The sequence below is a fragment of the Dasypus novemcinctus genome, chromosome 9 (genome assembly GCF_030445035.2).
Source record: "Dasypus novemcinctus isolate mDasNov1 chromosome 9, mDasNov1.1.hap2, whole genome shotgun sequence".
NCBI classification, from domain to species: domain Eukaryota; kingdom Metazoa; phylum Chordata; class Mammalia; order Cingulata; family Dasypodidae; genus Dasypus; species Dasypus novemcinctus.
In genome coordinates this window covers 101196893-101211417 of record NC_080681.1, presented here as the reverse complement: position 1 = coordinate 101211417, position 14525 = coordinate 101196893, and the positions used below count along the sequence as shown (strand labels likewise).

The 14525-nt window shown below is 40.6% G+C and overlaps 1 protein-coding gene across 1 annotated transcript in view; it reads right to left on the bottom strand.

The window, feature by feature from the left end:
• CSMD2 (CUB and Sushi multiple domains 2) overlaps positions 1 to 14525 on the bottom strand; it is a 671930-nt gene that overhangs the window by 83748 nt on the left and 573657 nt on the right. The window contains exons 45-47 of the mRNA XM_058303940.2: positions 10578 to 10658; positions 9949 to 10062; positions 4616 to 4804 (exon numbers count right to left, since the gene is read on the bottom strand). Of these exons, the coding sequence (XP_058159923.1) occupies positions 4616 to 4804; positions 9949 to 10062; positions 10578 to 10658 (384 nt within the window). The remainder of the gene's footprint in view (positions 1 to 4615; positions 4805 to 9948; positions 10063 to 10577; positions 10659 to 14525) is intronic.

The following is a 14525-nucleotide window of genomic DNA, read 5'->3' as shown; positions in this document are numbered from 1 at the left end:
AAGGACTCCATCACTGGTGGTAGGTGGCGTAATGATATTTCCTGACCTGCTGTAGTAGGGCAATTGCTAAGATCTTCACCTGTGTTGAACTGGGATGGGATACAGATTGAAGGGGATGCACTAGCTGGTACAAAGTCTTGGACATGTGGGAATTATGGGGGGGACTAGTAATTAGAAGGACTGTGGAACTGAGTGAGTTTTGCCAAGTGTCATAGATTCACTGAAGGGAGAAAGTGATGGGATCAGATCTGTTAATAGACCGTTAAGTATGAAAGTGAGAGGGCAGCATTTAAAGAGATCCTCATCTCCTGCAGCTGGAGGACAGATATGGCTAAAGATCAGGTCCAGGACTTAATTTTTTTTTTTTAAAGATTTATTTATTTATTTAATTCCCCCCTCCCCCGGTAGTCTGTTCTCTGTGTCTGTTTGCTGCGTCTTGTTTCTTTGTCCACTTCTGATGTCGTCAGCGGCATGGAAGTGTGGGCGGTGCCATTCCTGGGCAGGCTGCACTTTCTTTGGCGCTGGGCCACTCTCCTTACGGGGCGCACTCCTTGTGCGTGGGGTTCCCCGACGCGGGGACACCCCTGCGTGGCAGGGCACTCCTTGCGTGCATCAGCGCTGCACATAGGCCAGCTCCACACGGGTCAAGGAGGCCCAGGGTTTGAACCGCGGACCTCCCATGTGGTAGACGGATGCCCTAACCACTGGGCCAAGTCCGTTTCCCTCCAGGACTTAATTGTAAGAGTGTCAGAACTTCAGAGAAGGTTGAATTCTCTAGGCAATCCTCTTACACCAAAATCATGGATTTGATAGGGAAGGAGTAGGACCGTGAGATCTGGAATATGGATGTCTGGTAGATCCAATGAGACCTTTTAACCCAGAGTCCCCTGAGCCTTCTGGTCCTCAGACCCTTAACTGGAAGTCAGGGCCCTTCCTTACGAAGGCTGTGTTGAGGACTTAAATGAGGCAGGTGTCTTGTAAAACAATGCTCATACTCTTCACTGTTTACCTGAACCATAATAAGGATAAATCTCAGTATAACCTGGGGGAATAATGTGTGTGTTAAGGGAGGAGAGTGATTACTACACCAAAGATGTGGAACCAAGTTAACACATACCAGTAGGAATCAAAAGAATATCCCAGGGAGTGTATCCTTAGGGGGCTGGTTCAAGAGAAGCAGAATATAAAGCTGGATAGGTGATTTTTGCTCCCATGACACAGCATTTATCACCCTGGAAAGGGCCCTGCACTATCATTCTAATATGCTGCTTGGAAGCTTGGAAAAGCAATGGCTCACATTAAACAAAGAAGAGACATCAGAACTGCTGTGTTGAACTGTGGAGGAAGGGGCCAAAAGACACAGAGAAGTGGCATGCTAGAATGAGTCTCCTGTATAAGACCAGAACACTCGCTAGCTGGAACGTATTTCTCAGGAGGGCCTGGAGGACTCTCCAGTTTCTAGGGCAATAAGGAATGCACTGGTGAGGGGTGGGCACTAACATCAATGAAAACCTGAGTAATGGCTGTCTTCTGTAGGCCAGATCTGATGGTGAAGATGATGTCACAGAACTGTGCTCTCTAATAGCAGGGGTTGAAGGGATCCCAGAAAAGCAGAGGCCAAGAGGGAGCACTTAACTGTCAGAAGCAAGGTTGGCATAATTACAGATATGGGTGGCAAGGTTGGAATGACAGCCAGGAGGGGCCTGACCTGCAGGGATTGATGGAGATGGCTCATAGAACATGGTGTCCTGGGTGGGCAGCCAAAAAGAGCAGCAGATCAAAAAAGATCATGAATAAATGCCTAGAAGGGTGAGATAAGCTACCCCAATGGAAAGCTACATTCCTTTGCCCAGTGTCCAAACATGACCCAGTTTTCATTTCTCTTCCTAGAACAGTTTGAAGGAAAGGCTGGGTTCCTGAGAAAAAGGATCCTGCAAAATACATATAGTATATATAGTATACTATATATATATATATATATATATATATATAGTATATATAGTAGTGATTCCCCCAGGCCTTCCACACAGGGATCTATGGCTTTTCACTGAGGTAACTAAATATGGGGGAGAGGGAGAAAGCCCAGCTCTTTCAAAGACCTTCAGATACAGGGTGTGAATTGGTGCTGATACCTGGGGACCCAAAGCACCATCATGGCTCCCCTTTTACAGTAGGGATATGTGGGAGTTAGGACTAATAATAAATGGAGTCCTAGAGCACATCTCAGAGTGGGTTTACTGGGTCCATGAGCCCACCCAGTGGTCTTTTTTAAGTCCCCAAATGTATAAGAGGAATGGTCATACTTAGTATTAATAGCTGGCACCTCAAGGCTGTTTATTAGGAAAGGCTAAGTGGGAGACCCCTACTACCACCAAGTTAAAAATATCACATTCTGTGTACAATGGATGAAATAAATACCATCTTCAAAGATTTTAAGAGATATAGGGGTGTTGGTGCCTATCATATCTCCCTGTAATTAACTAGACTGGCCCTGCAAAAACTGAATAGATTGCAGCAGATGACTGTGGACTATGACAAACCAAGCGGCAGCTTCAGTTGCAGTAGCCGTGCCAGATGGGGCAACCTCTGAGAAGGCGTTTGCAAGACCTATGTGCTCTACAGGGTAGAAGATAAATTCTACAAAGATTCAGGTGAAGTGTAAAAGGTCCATTGGTCTGGGGCATGCTGAAAAACTCCCTCAAAATTAAGGAGTGATTTATTCAATCTTTTTTTCTCTTACCATTAAGAAAGATGCACAAATTTGGTAGACAACTTTGGATTTTGGAGGTGGCATACTCTGCACTCGAAAATACTATGAACCATATATTGGTTGACATTCAAGGGTGCTTCCTTTGAGTGGAATCCAGAGCAAGAAAGGATCCTGTAGCAGGTCCAGGCTGCAATACAAGCAGCCTTGCTGTTTGGGCCATACAAAATGGCAGATCCCATGGTATTTGAGTTTCTCTGGTAGAGAAAGACATTGCGTGGAACTTCTGGCAAGCCCTAACAGGGAAGTTGCTGCACATCTGCAACAGGGAACTATACAGCATTTGAAAATAGCTCCCTAATATGCTACAGGGCCCTGGTGGAAACTGTCTGAGCATGAGACATAAAGTGATTTTGCAACCAGAATTACCCATAATAATCTGGATACTGTGAGACCCACCCATCAAGTAATGAGGTCAGGTGGTCCCAGAAGCAATCTAATGTAAAATGAAAGGGCCAAATCTGGGACCAGCCTCAAGTGGGTCCAAAGAGCACAAGTAAGCTGAATGAGTAAGCTGTAGCCTCTTGTAACTGTCATGTTTTTCTGGCACCTTCCTCTAGCTCACACCATCGTACTTCTGGGTGGGGATGAGGGTTCTCTATGACTAGCTCATAGAAGAGGAAAAAACCTGACTTTCAGTTTACAGATAAGTTGTCTGGTATGTGGATGCTAGCCAAAAATGGTCTCCTGCTACATTATAATCCCAGGGTTTCAGGGGTTACCCTGAAAGAGAGTTGGTGAAAGAAACTCTTTCCAAGGAGAAGCACTTAGAGCAGTGCATTTGGTCATTAAGTTTGGGGGGAGGGAAAAGAGGCCTGAGATTAGAGTACACTTGGATATTCATGAGCAGTGATTAATACCTAAGATGGTTGACCAGGGGCCTGGGAAGAGCAAGACTGAAAGGCCAAGACAAGGGGGTCTGAAAAAGAAACGTGAGGATGAACCTATGTGAGTGGGCACAAAATGTGAGAATCTTTGAACTGTACATTAGTGCCCACTAGAGACCATTCATTGCAGAAGTGGACAGGATGACTCAGTCAGCAGATGTCAGCCAACCTCAACCTTGGCCATCCAATGCTTGCACAATGTGCTTATGGTGGCAGAGATGGAAGTTATGCCTGGGCTCAAACCAGGTCTCAGTCCCTGCCTAATTGCCTACTATGAACGGATGGATCATAATGGCAAGTGCCCAGGCTTTCATGACTATTGGCTCTGGGATGCAACTCATGTTAAGTCTCACACCTTCTCAGTGAGGTCTATGCCGATCGCCCTATTTAATACTGCTACTTGCCCCACACCCATACTCCAACCCCCTTTAACCTGTTCTTTTTTTTTTTTTTTTTTTTTACCTGTAGCACTTATCCCTTTCTTACATACTATCTAATCTACTCATTTACTCATGCTTATTGTTTATTGTCTGACTTGCTCTTCTATAATGTAAGCATTATGTTCCTTGAAGGTAGGAATCTGTTTTATTCACTGTTGTGTCAAAAGCATTTAAAGCAGAATCTGGCACATGGTAAGTGTGCCATAAACATTTATTGAATGATTAAATGAAACTTGGTGCTGTCTCTAACCATTAAACCTTGGGTAAACTACTCACCTTCTCTGAGTTTAGATTTCTTTTATCTAATAGAAACAATTATAAAGGGTGGCTGTGAACATGGAATGAGATTACACAGTTAAAGGGCCTTGTCTGTGGATAGGCCACTTCACTGACTGCCACTGGGGTGATTTTCCTTATCACAGACAGCATCTCTAATCCCCAAAGAGGATTAGGTTTAGTGCGGGTGATGAGGAGGGTTTCTCTCTCTGATTCATAGCCCCAGGACCCCTGTGTCTACTTACCATCAAAGATTTCAAACTCATCATACTGCTTCTCACTGAGGAAGTACTCTACTGTGAGGGAGATGTTAAATTCGGGCTCCACTCTCACTAGCCATGAGCAGGTCTGGAACTGGGGATAGCTTCCGGGATAGCTCTGACTCAGGATCACACCTGTGGAGTCTGTCATAAGCTCATTCGTTGGGCAGTGCACTTGGAGAAAGAAAGAGAAAGTTCAGGTATTGGGATGAAGGTAGATGATGATGATGATAATTGCATCAAGAACAGAAAGGGTCAAAAGAGCTAGGGCAACACCTATTGCAGTGATGAAAGGCAAAACGTCAAAAACAAAGCTTTTTCATTTTTTGATACCCCAGTTTATTTTTTCTTTATTTAATCTTTCTAAATTAGTAGATATTCTATATCTAACCTTTAAACCCATCACTATATTCCATTTTACTATTAATGGAATTTGGCAATATATTAGGCTTTATTTTTGAAGAAATTTTGGACCACAGAGAGGTTCAACTATGGTAGGGGAGGAACACTGGTGTGGGGTGTTATTGATTAGGGGCACATGGCTGGGAGGGAGATCTCCAGGGCATGTATACAGGGTATATAAAAATGTTTGGGTATTTTCATAGTAGTTACAGTTAAAAACGACAACTGAAGGAGTGCTGAGTTCCTAGCCAGGGGAGCTCTATCACATTCCCCAATGGAAGAGCAACAATCCCCCAAGTATAATGGCAAAGACCAATAAAGAAGGATGGTCCAACAATGAGTACTGATGACTATGCTTATGAGCCTGTGCGCCTGAAATGTGAACTAGGCCTAGAATTGCAGGGGCCTCAGAGTTACCTCCTGAGAGCCTCAACGTTGCTCAAACGTGGTCACTCTCTAAGCCAATCTCAGCATGTAAATGCATTACCTTCCCCTCAGCGTGGGACATGACTCCCGGGGATGAGCCTCCCTGGTGCCAAGGGATTACTACCAAGCACCAGTTGATGATGTAACTAGAAAAAGACCTTGAATAAAAGGGTCAACTCAGACCAGGAGAATATCTCAGCCAACATGTAATATCAGGGGTTAAAAACTGCTTTTTGAACTTGAATAAAAGGGGGGAAAGGAAAGGACAAATGAGTTTATATGGCTATGAGTCTCCAAAAAAGAGTTGGGAGGTCATCAGAGGTGTCGTGCTTACGCATGCTTCAGCAGGGTCCCAGAGACAGCCAAAGTAGATAGAAGCTCAGGTACTGGTTCTCCTGAGGGCTAGAGACCCACAGGTTCTATGGTCATGGCAGATGGCTCTGGAGTTCAGTGCCATGTCAGTTTACCCTACTTTGCAGTTTGTGTTCCTGAGTGTGATGGAGTTGGACTCAGATGTGACCTCTCTACACATGCCTCTTCTGTCACTTTTATTGGACTTGTGGTTGGTGCTGGGTTTGGTGTATACTCAGGAGACCTAAATCTCTGGACTGTCCATGTGACAGCCAGGCCCTGAGCCTCAGCAGACTTGCAACTCCTACCCTCTGGTTTATTGGATTTACTCCAGCCAGCTAACAGGGAGGTGAAGAAGGTCAACCACCACACCAAGGAGCCAAGAGTGCCTACAACTGCAAGTAGGAGAATTGCATACATCATCCATGTGGAATCTAAGCCCCCTCTCAATATAGAGGTGGAATGGACATCACCATTCCAGGGTCCACAGGATGGAGGAATAGAGTATGGATTAGAGTGAACTTATTGATATTTTACTATGGAACTATTGTGATTAGTAACAGAAGAAATTGTAGCATTGATGTGGAGAAAGTGGCCATGGTAGCTGCTCAGGGTAGGGAGAGGGAAGAAGAGATATGATGTGGGGGCATTTTCAGGACCTGGAGTTGTCCTGGGTGGTACTGCAGGGATAGATGCTGAACACTGTATGACCTGCCATGGCCCACTGGGTGGACTGGGGGAGAGTGTAAACTACAATGTAAACCATTATCCATGTCATGCAGCAGTGCTCCAAAGTGTATTCACCAAATGTAATGAATGTTCCACAATGATGAAAGAGGTTGTTCATGTGGGAGGAGTGGGGTGGGGGGTAGGTGGGGGGTATATGGGGACCTCTTATATTTATTGAATGTAACATTAAAAAAAAAATAGAGAAAGAAAGAAAGAAAGAAAAAAAAAAAAGAGCTGGGCAGTGACCTAATTAATAGTATCACCTAAAGAAGAAATGTTACCCTAAGGTGAGTGTGGAATTTTGAAACAGAGCTGGAGGAGCACGAGTAGGTTTTCTGTGTCAGTCACCAACCAGGGGAGAGAAGAGGCTGGTTCCCATGGGCCTGCACACCCCAGTCTCTGGGCAGGGAGTGCTATGTCCTGGATCACAAGGGTTTTCAAGTCTCATCACTGGTTACATGGAACAAATTTCTTTTGATTCAGTGTTTATATCCCACTTTTTACTTCTTATTTTTGCATATTCATGTTTCTTCCTTTTCTTAATTAGCTTACTTAATAGTTTGATTATTTTGATGACCTTCTTTTCAAGTACATCTTTTTAACTTATTTATCAGTAAGGCTGTTTTTTTGTTTTGTAGCTCATTAACTTCTTTTTAAATTTTCACTTTTTGGAGATATAATTTATTAATAGTAAAAGGCACAGATTTTAGGTATACAGCTCAATGAGTTTGTACCCATGTAATTACTACCACAGGCAACATAGATATTATTTTTATCACCCTAGAATGTTCCTCCATGCCCCTTTGCAGTCAGTGTGAACTGTCCATACTCTAGACAATCACTGATGTTATTTCTATTACCACAGATTAGTTTTGCCTATACCAGAATGTTACACAAATGGAACCATACATGTATTATTTTTGTTTTTTTCTTCTTTTGCTAAACATAATGTTTGTAAGATTCAATCCATGTTGTTTTGTGTATTGCCACAAACCATTAGGTCACATATCATGCATTTTTATTGCTGAGTAGTATTCCTTTGTATGACCATACCACAGTTTATTTATTTATTCATTTGGTTGTTCCCAGGTTGTGATTATTATGGAATTCATGTAAAAATTTTTTTCTGGACAAAGATTTTTATTTCTCTTAAGTAAACAACCAGGATTGGAATTGTTGAGTTATAGAGTAGGTGTATATTTAGCTTTAAAAGAAACTTCTGGTCAGTTTTCCAAAGTGACTGTATCTTTTTACACTCCCCAGAGCAATACGTGAAAATACCAGTTATTCTATATTCTTGTTGACACTTAGTATTATCTGTGTTTAAAATTTTAGCCATTCTAGTGAGCATGTAGTATAGTGACATTTCATTATAGTTTTCATTTGCATTTCCCTGATGACTAATGATACTAAGCATCTTTCTGTGTCTTATTGGCCACTCATCCATCTTATTTGTAAAGGATCTGTTCAGCTCTCTTGTCCATATTTTTATTGGGTTGTTTGTCTTACTACTGAGTGGTAGAGGTTCTTTGCATCATCTGGATACAAGTTCTTTTTCAAATATACATATTGTGAATATCTTTTCTTATCCCGTAGCTTGCATCTACTTTTACATTTAGTTTTGTTGCTTTTTCCTTTGTGCATTTTGAAGCACTCTTATTATTTGCATATGCACTTACATCTTTAACAAATTAACTCCATTGCCATTATAAAATATTTCTATTTATGGACTTTTTCTTGCTTGAAGTATTACTAGAACTATCTTATGCTTTTTATAAGTACCATATGCATGATACATCTTTTTATATTCTTTTACTTGAAATCTACCTGGTCTTTAAAGTGTGTCTCATAGAAAATAAATGGTTACTGTTTAAAGTCTCTAAATTTTGGCTTGTTTTTTTTAATGCCAAAAAGCTTATTGATACAGCCATATTATTCAAATAGTCTATATAACTACTTATTTTGTCTGTCATCAGAATAAGTATGTCAAAAATCTCTCACTGTAATTGTGGATTTGTCCATTTGTCCCTGTTATTCTGTGAATTTTTACTTTATTTCAAGACTACGTTGTTAGGTGCATAAAAATTTATGACTATCATATATTCTTGATAGAGTATATGTTTATTGGTATGAAATATCTCTCTTCATTTCTCTTAATGCTTTCTGCCTAAATTTCTATTTTGTCTGACACTAACTTTGCTACACCAGCTTTTAAGGGCTAATATTTTATATATATCTCAAATGCTGTGCCCACATATGTGTATTCAAATACATATACAGGCATACATATATATATATGTATATCTATACATATAGTTTCATACTAGGGATAGGTGACTTTGGGTAGGCAGATGAAGATATTTACTTCTCAGTTTCTGGAAAGCCTGATGCTTCATTTTGTTTAACTAACCTGTGGGTCTCTGCCCTTTAATTAGAAGTTTGATCCACTTCTGTTTATTCTTGCTACACTTGTCTTGTCTTTGGGATTAGTTTGGGGGCTGTGTTTTGGTTTGAGTGGGTCAGCTCAATGGAGAAAAACATACTGAATTTGTCAATGTATTGGGACAACCTAATTATGGGGCTTGTGGCTCCTCTCTTCCTCACTAACATTCTACAGTACAGATTTTTCCTACTCTTACTTTCTGAGGGATGGGGAAGAAGCTGGCCTGTTTTTTGTATAGGCTATTAGATATTTGTTGGTAGCAATAGTACAGCAAAGAGTAGCAGTACTAATACTAATACTGACAGACAGCATTGAACAGTTACTTGTGCCAGGCATAGTTCTAAAGCGCTTTATATTATTAAACTACGTAATCCTCACAAGATCCCCATGGCATAGGCATGATCTTCATTTTACACAAGAGAAAAAGGAGGTGCTGGACAATTAGGTAACTTGCCCGAGGTCAGATTCCTTGTCAGTGGAGAAGATTGTTTTTGGTCTTGATAGCCTGGTGAAGTGAATTCCTCTTCTGTCAAGGTATTTCACAGGCATGAAGACAGCTGTGGTTTCTTGGTTGCTAGTCCACCACACAGGACCTTGAGCACTTCTGCACTCTACTAGGGCAAGGTTGGTACGTGAGCCCACCCTTCCTGAGGCCTCAGAACTCTCTCCTGCCAATTGTCCAATATGAAATTCCCAGGGAATACCCAGTTTAGGAAAAACAAAAACAGAAATAAATGTGGCCATTGTGGCCAATTCACAGCCACAGACTTAAGAAAAGGGCAGGGAGTCCACTTAGAACTATCACTTACTCACTCTTCACTCATTCATCGAACAACTATTCACTGAATGACCTCTTAATGTATGGAGCAGGGACTAAGCTAAGACCAGGGACTCTAAAGAGGTATAAATAAGGGCTTTGTTTTGGAGAAACTACAGGCCCAATAAAGACCTGAGACAGTGCAATTACCTTCACATATTGGGGGTGGGCCTTCGAACTGCAGGTAAGTCCCAAGTTTGCAAGTCAGGATTTCATTCCCCACCAGCGTAAAGCCAGGGAGGCACCTGTAGCGCACAATGTCACCTGTCAAAGAAAGAACAACATGGGAGTCCCTGGAGAAGTCTGGGCAAGGTTGGAGGGACACCCGTCCTTAGTACCTTGAGCCTACTTCAGGGCAAGACTATCAGTGGCAGGTTATGTTCTGTTCAGACTTAAGTAAGTAGCTCAACTCCAATCAAATGATCCAGACAACTTCTAGTCCCCTCTCATAGCTGTGCCTTGTCTGAGTCTAAGAATGTTTTCCTATTCCAGAAAGTTTTTATACTGTCTTGCATGGATGTATTTCTCAAAAAACATTCTGACTAGAATCACAACAGAAAGTTGCCTTCTCAGCTCCTCTTCCTAGGTGATGGCTAAAAGGAAGAGTTTATATTTTGGGTGCAAAGTCAGTTGGCAGAATATCACCCTTGTTGCACTGGGCCCACTGCTTCTCTCCATGAATGGGAGGAGAGACAAGCCATTCTGGTGAGCCCCAACTCCTGCCCGCCCCTCCCCACCAGCCCTGGACTCCCAGTGCTTGCTGATTTGGAAGGAGGTACCTATGTTGAATTCTTCATTCTCTGTGACGACTTCAGCATTGGGAAGGATGGTTGGGGGAGGGCATTTGGTGAGTGGATAAGCTGAAAAGATAAAAGCGAACAAGTCAGGGTAAGAACACTGTTCTGCGGACACTTTGTTATTCCTTTGTTTACGTCTTTGCTTTCTCATTCATCATTAATTCATGCAACAGATAATAATGGGCATGCATCTGTACACAGGGCCAAGTTCAGCCAAATACAATTTTACTTCTCAGCTGTCATTCATTTTTGTTTGTTTTGATGCAAAAACCAGAAACGATGTATTAAACAATAAAAAGGAGGGAGGCTCTAAGACGCCAGGTTATGGGGAGGGGCACTTGCTGAGCATCTCTATATGGCAGGTGCTGTCACCTATAGCTCCCACAAGAACCCATCACCCTGCCAGGTGTTCTGACTCTACTTATAAGGAGACCCAGGTTCAGAAGGGCCCCACAGGAAGCAAGTGGCATAGTCAGGATTCAAATCTAGATCCCACATTCTTTCCTTTACCTCTAGGTTCTGTCTGTGGCTTAAGCAAACGCCCACTGAAATCAGCTTGTTTCCCTTCAGATCTTTGGCCAAACACTTCTGGCTTCAGTGGATTTTCTAAACTGGAATCCATCCCCCGGGACAGAGGCTGGATAATGCTTGGATGCAGGTTGATGTTACGGAGGCAGAGTTCCTAACTTAGCTTCCATTCATTACCTGGACAAAGTTAAGTGCTCTACTTAACTGTCAGCTCTACTGACAGTGGTACTTCTCTTGCTCTTATTATTGTTTCTGGAAGCACCTCAACCTCTGTTAACAATGTATTTAAACATACTGGTATTCTTTTAAAATTACAAATACATAAATCTGAGATTTTCTATGGACATATTAGGAAGAAAATTCAACTCATCCATTGCCATCTGAGATAACCTCTGTTAATCCGTTAATGTAAGTTCTTCGAGTATCTATTCTCTGCATATATGAATAGTTTTCTCTTACAAGATTTGCCTCATATGTTTTATATTTCATATTGATGTTTGTGAACTTACTATTATATTGCAAGAATTTTCCCAAATAGTTAAATCTCTTAAAAAATATGATGGAAACGACTTCATAGAATTTCATCATACAGATTTACTATAATTTATCAGATACTCTATTGTTACTATTTAGGTTTCTAAAATTTTGCATTTTAAAGTAAAACTAGAATGACGATCCTCATATATGCATCAGTTGCGAACTTTTTCTTTTCTTTCTTTCTACTAGCAATTATTAAAATGCATGACTTTTTTAAACAGAAATTATTTTAATAAAAAGGTCTGAAATTTGTACACTGAAAAATACAAAATGTCATTGAGAATAAAATGCATGACTTTTAAAAGTACAAGCATCTCCTGCTGAATGCTAGTAACTCTTTCCTGGAAATCAGATGTTCTGTGTAAAGATGCTAACTGGGAGCCTGTTTCCTATTATTTCAAATGACAAAAATTATAATACATTGTACACCAACCCAAAAAGCAAAAAGTAATTAAACACAATAAAATACCTATATATATGCAACAAACCATTTTGCTGCATGTAAAATACTTAAACTATCACTTCATGATTATCAAACAACATGGTTGTAACACATTGGTGGCTCTGTGTGCTGTAAGTAGCAGAAACTTTGCATACCCTACTGTAAACATTAAGTTCACCATGTAGATTTTACCAGCTTGAGATTCATGATAAAATGGTAGGCAAAAATGAGGGCTAAATCTGAAAGACACAGTGGGAATGTGATCAGAACAAGTGGTAGAGTTCACACTGAACTTCATGGTGTGAAACCTCTTGGAGCCAGCAGTGTCTGAGATGCCCGTCTGAGATGCCCATTCTGCCATGGACACTGGTGCTCTTTCCCAAATATCCACATGGGATTCTGACATTTTACCAACTGTAGTTAGAATGTAATTTGAGAATTTTCCTGCATATAGTTTTATTTAAAATGTTGTATTATGTTTCGGGGATGTAATCTAGGAATTTTTCTACAGAAGTATCAGCTGAGCAATATTGTGTTGAGAGCAACTTAAGCTCTACGAAATGTTGGTATTAAAACCAAGAGGCAGGAAGCAGACTTGGTTCAATGGATAGAGCATCTGCCTACCACATGAGAGGTCCAGAGTTCAAAACCAGGGCCTCCTGACTTGTGTGATGAGCTGGCCCACATGCAGTGCTGATGTGCAAGGAGTGCCGTGCCACGCAGGGGTGTCCCCCACGTAGGGCAGCCCCATGCGCAAGGAATGCGCCCAGCAAAGAGAGCTGCCTGGCGTGAAAAAAGCGCAGCCTATACTGGAGTGGTACCATACACATGGAGAGATGGCGCAGCAAGATGACGCAGCAAAAAGAGACACAGGTTCCTGGTGCCTCTGACAAAGAATACAAGGGGACACAGAAGAACACACAGTGAATGGACACAGAGCAGAGAACTGGGGGGGGGGGGGGGGGGCAGGGAAGGGAAGAGAAATAAAAAATAAATCTTAAAAAAAAAAAACCAAGAGGCATTCTTGGTGTAATCAATAAGGTTTAATCTTGATTTGCTATAAATCAGGCAGTTTGCACTTGATGAATGTTTCCACTCCACTCTATAGAAAAACTGTTCCAGTTTATACCATCAACAGAGTGACAGTTTTCTCCAATACTGACTGATATCATTTTTCTTTCATCCAATTCATTTAATGAAATTCATTTAATTGAGATTGTACCCTGTGCCAGGTATTGTTATGTGTTGAGTATATAAGAGTGTGACAGTTTGAATTTGGTGACATAAAAGCCAAACCATTTCTGGTACTTTGTATTGGAGTCCTGTGTTAATCTAAGACAAAGAGTAAACAAAACAGACATAGTCTTTGCCCCCATAGAATTTAGAGCCCACTGAGGGAGAAAATTATTTTGTCAACTTGATAAGTAAGCAAACAAACAAAAAAGTGGCATTTATTTTATTTTAACTGGGATTTGATAACCAGTAGGTTAGCATCTTTCCCCTATGCTAACAGATTATTTGCATTTCTCTTTTTAATGATTTATTCCTGTCCTTTGTTCCTATTTGAACAAATATCAAGCACTCAATATTCAAGATTGGCCTTTGCCTACTAAATATATTTTCATACTTTATTGCTTTTTTGTTTTTATTTATGGTACCTTTTTATTTGCAGAGATATTAAATTTTATATTATTAATGTTTTCCTTAACCTTTTTTTTTTATAATTTGATACCTTCCATTCTCAGCCACATGCTTGCATTTAAAGCTTCTAACACTTATTTTACTGCACACTGTACTATTTCTTCCTGTCCCTTTCTGGGTTCATTCTTCCCGAGGCTGATGAGTGTGTTAGATTGACCTTTTATCTGATGCTTTTTAAACCTGATTAGTTTAGGTAAAAGAAACATGGATCACGAGGTTCAGTTCAGCTTACCAGAGACTCAGGGCTCTACATTTGAGTTTGGGGTTCAAGCCCAACTAATATAAATTGTTGCCTTGCTTCCTTTCCCATTGTCCCTTGTATATATCACTTTCTCAAGAACCTTACAAGGAGGAATGGCTATGGTCAAGTGTAAGAGCTCATGGCTGCTGCATCCTCTAGTTTTATTGTACCTAACTCCAATCATCTGCTTTTTAAAAATTGAGTAACATAAAATAAGCATTTCCTTAAATCAGTGAACTGTATTTGACACAAATTCTTTTTAATGACCATATTTTTTGTCATATATACATTTATGCATATAAATATAATTTTCATATTGCCTCTCCTATTGTTTTTTACATTTCAATTGTTTCTAATTTCCGTTATAAATAGCATTTCAAGGAATATCTTTATATACATACCTTTACACAATTTTTTTTACTTTAAAAAATTTATTTGTTTATTTTGTCTTTTTTAAAAAAGATAAATAGATCACACAACA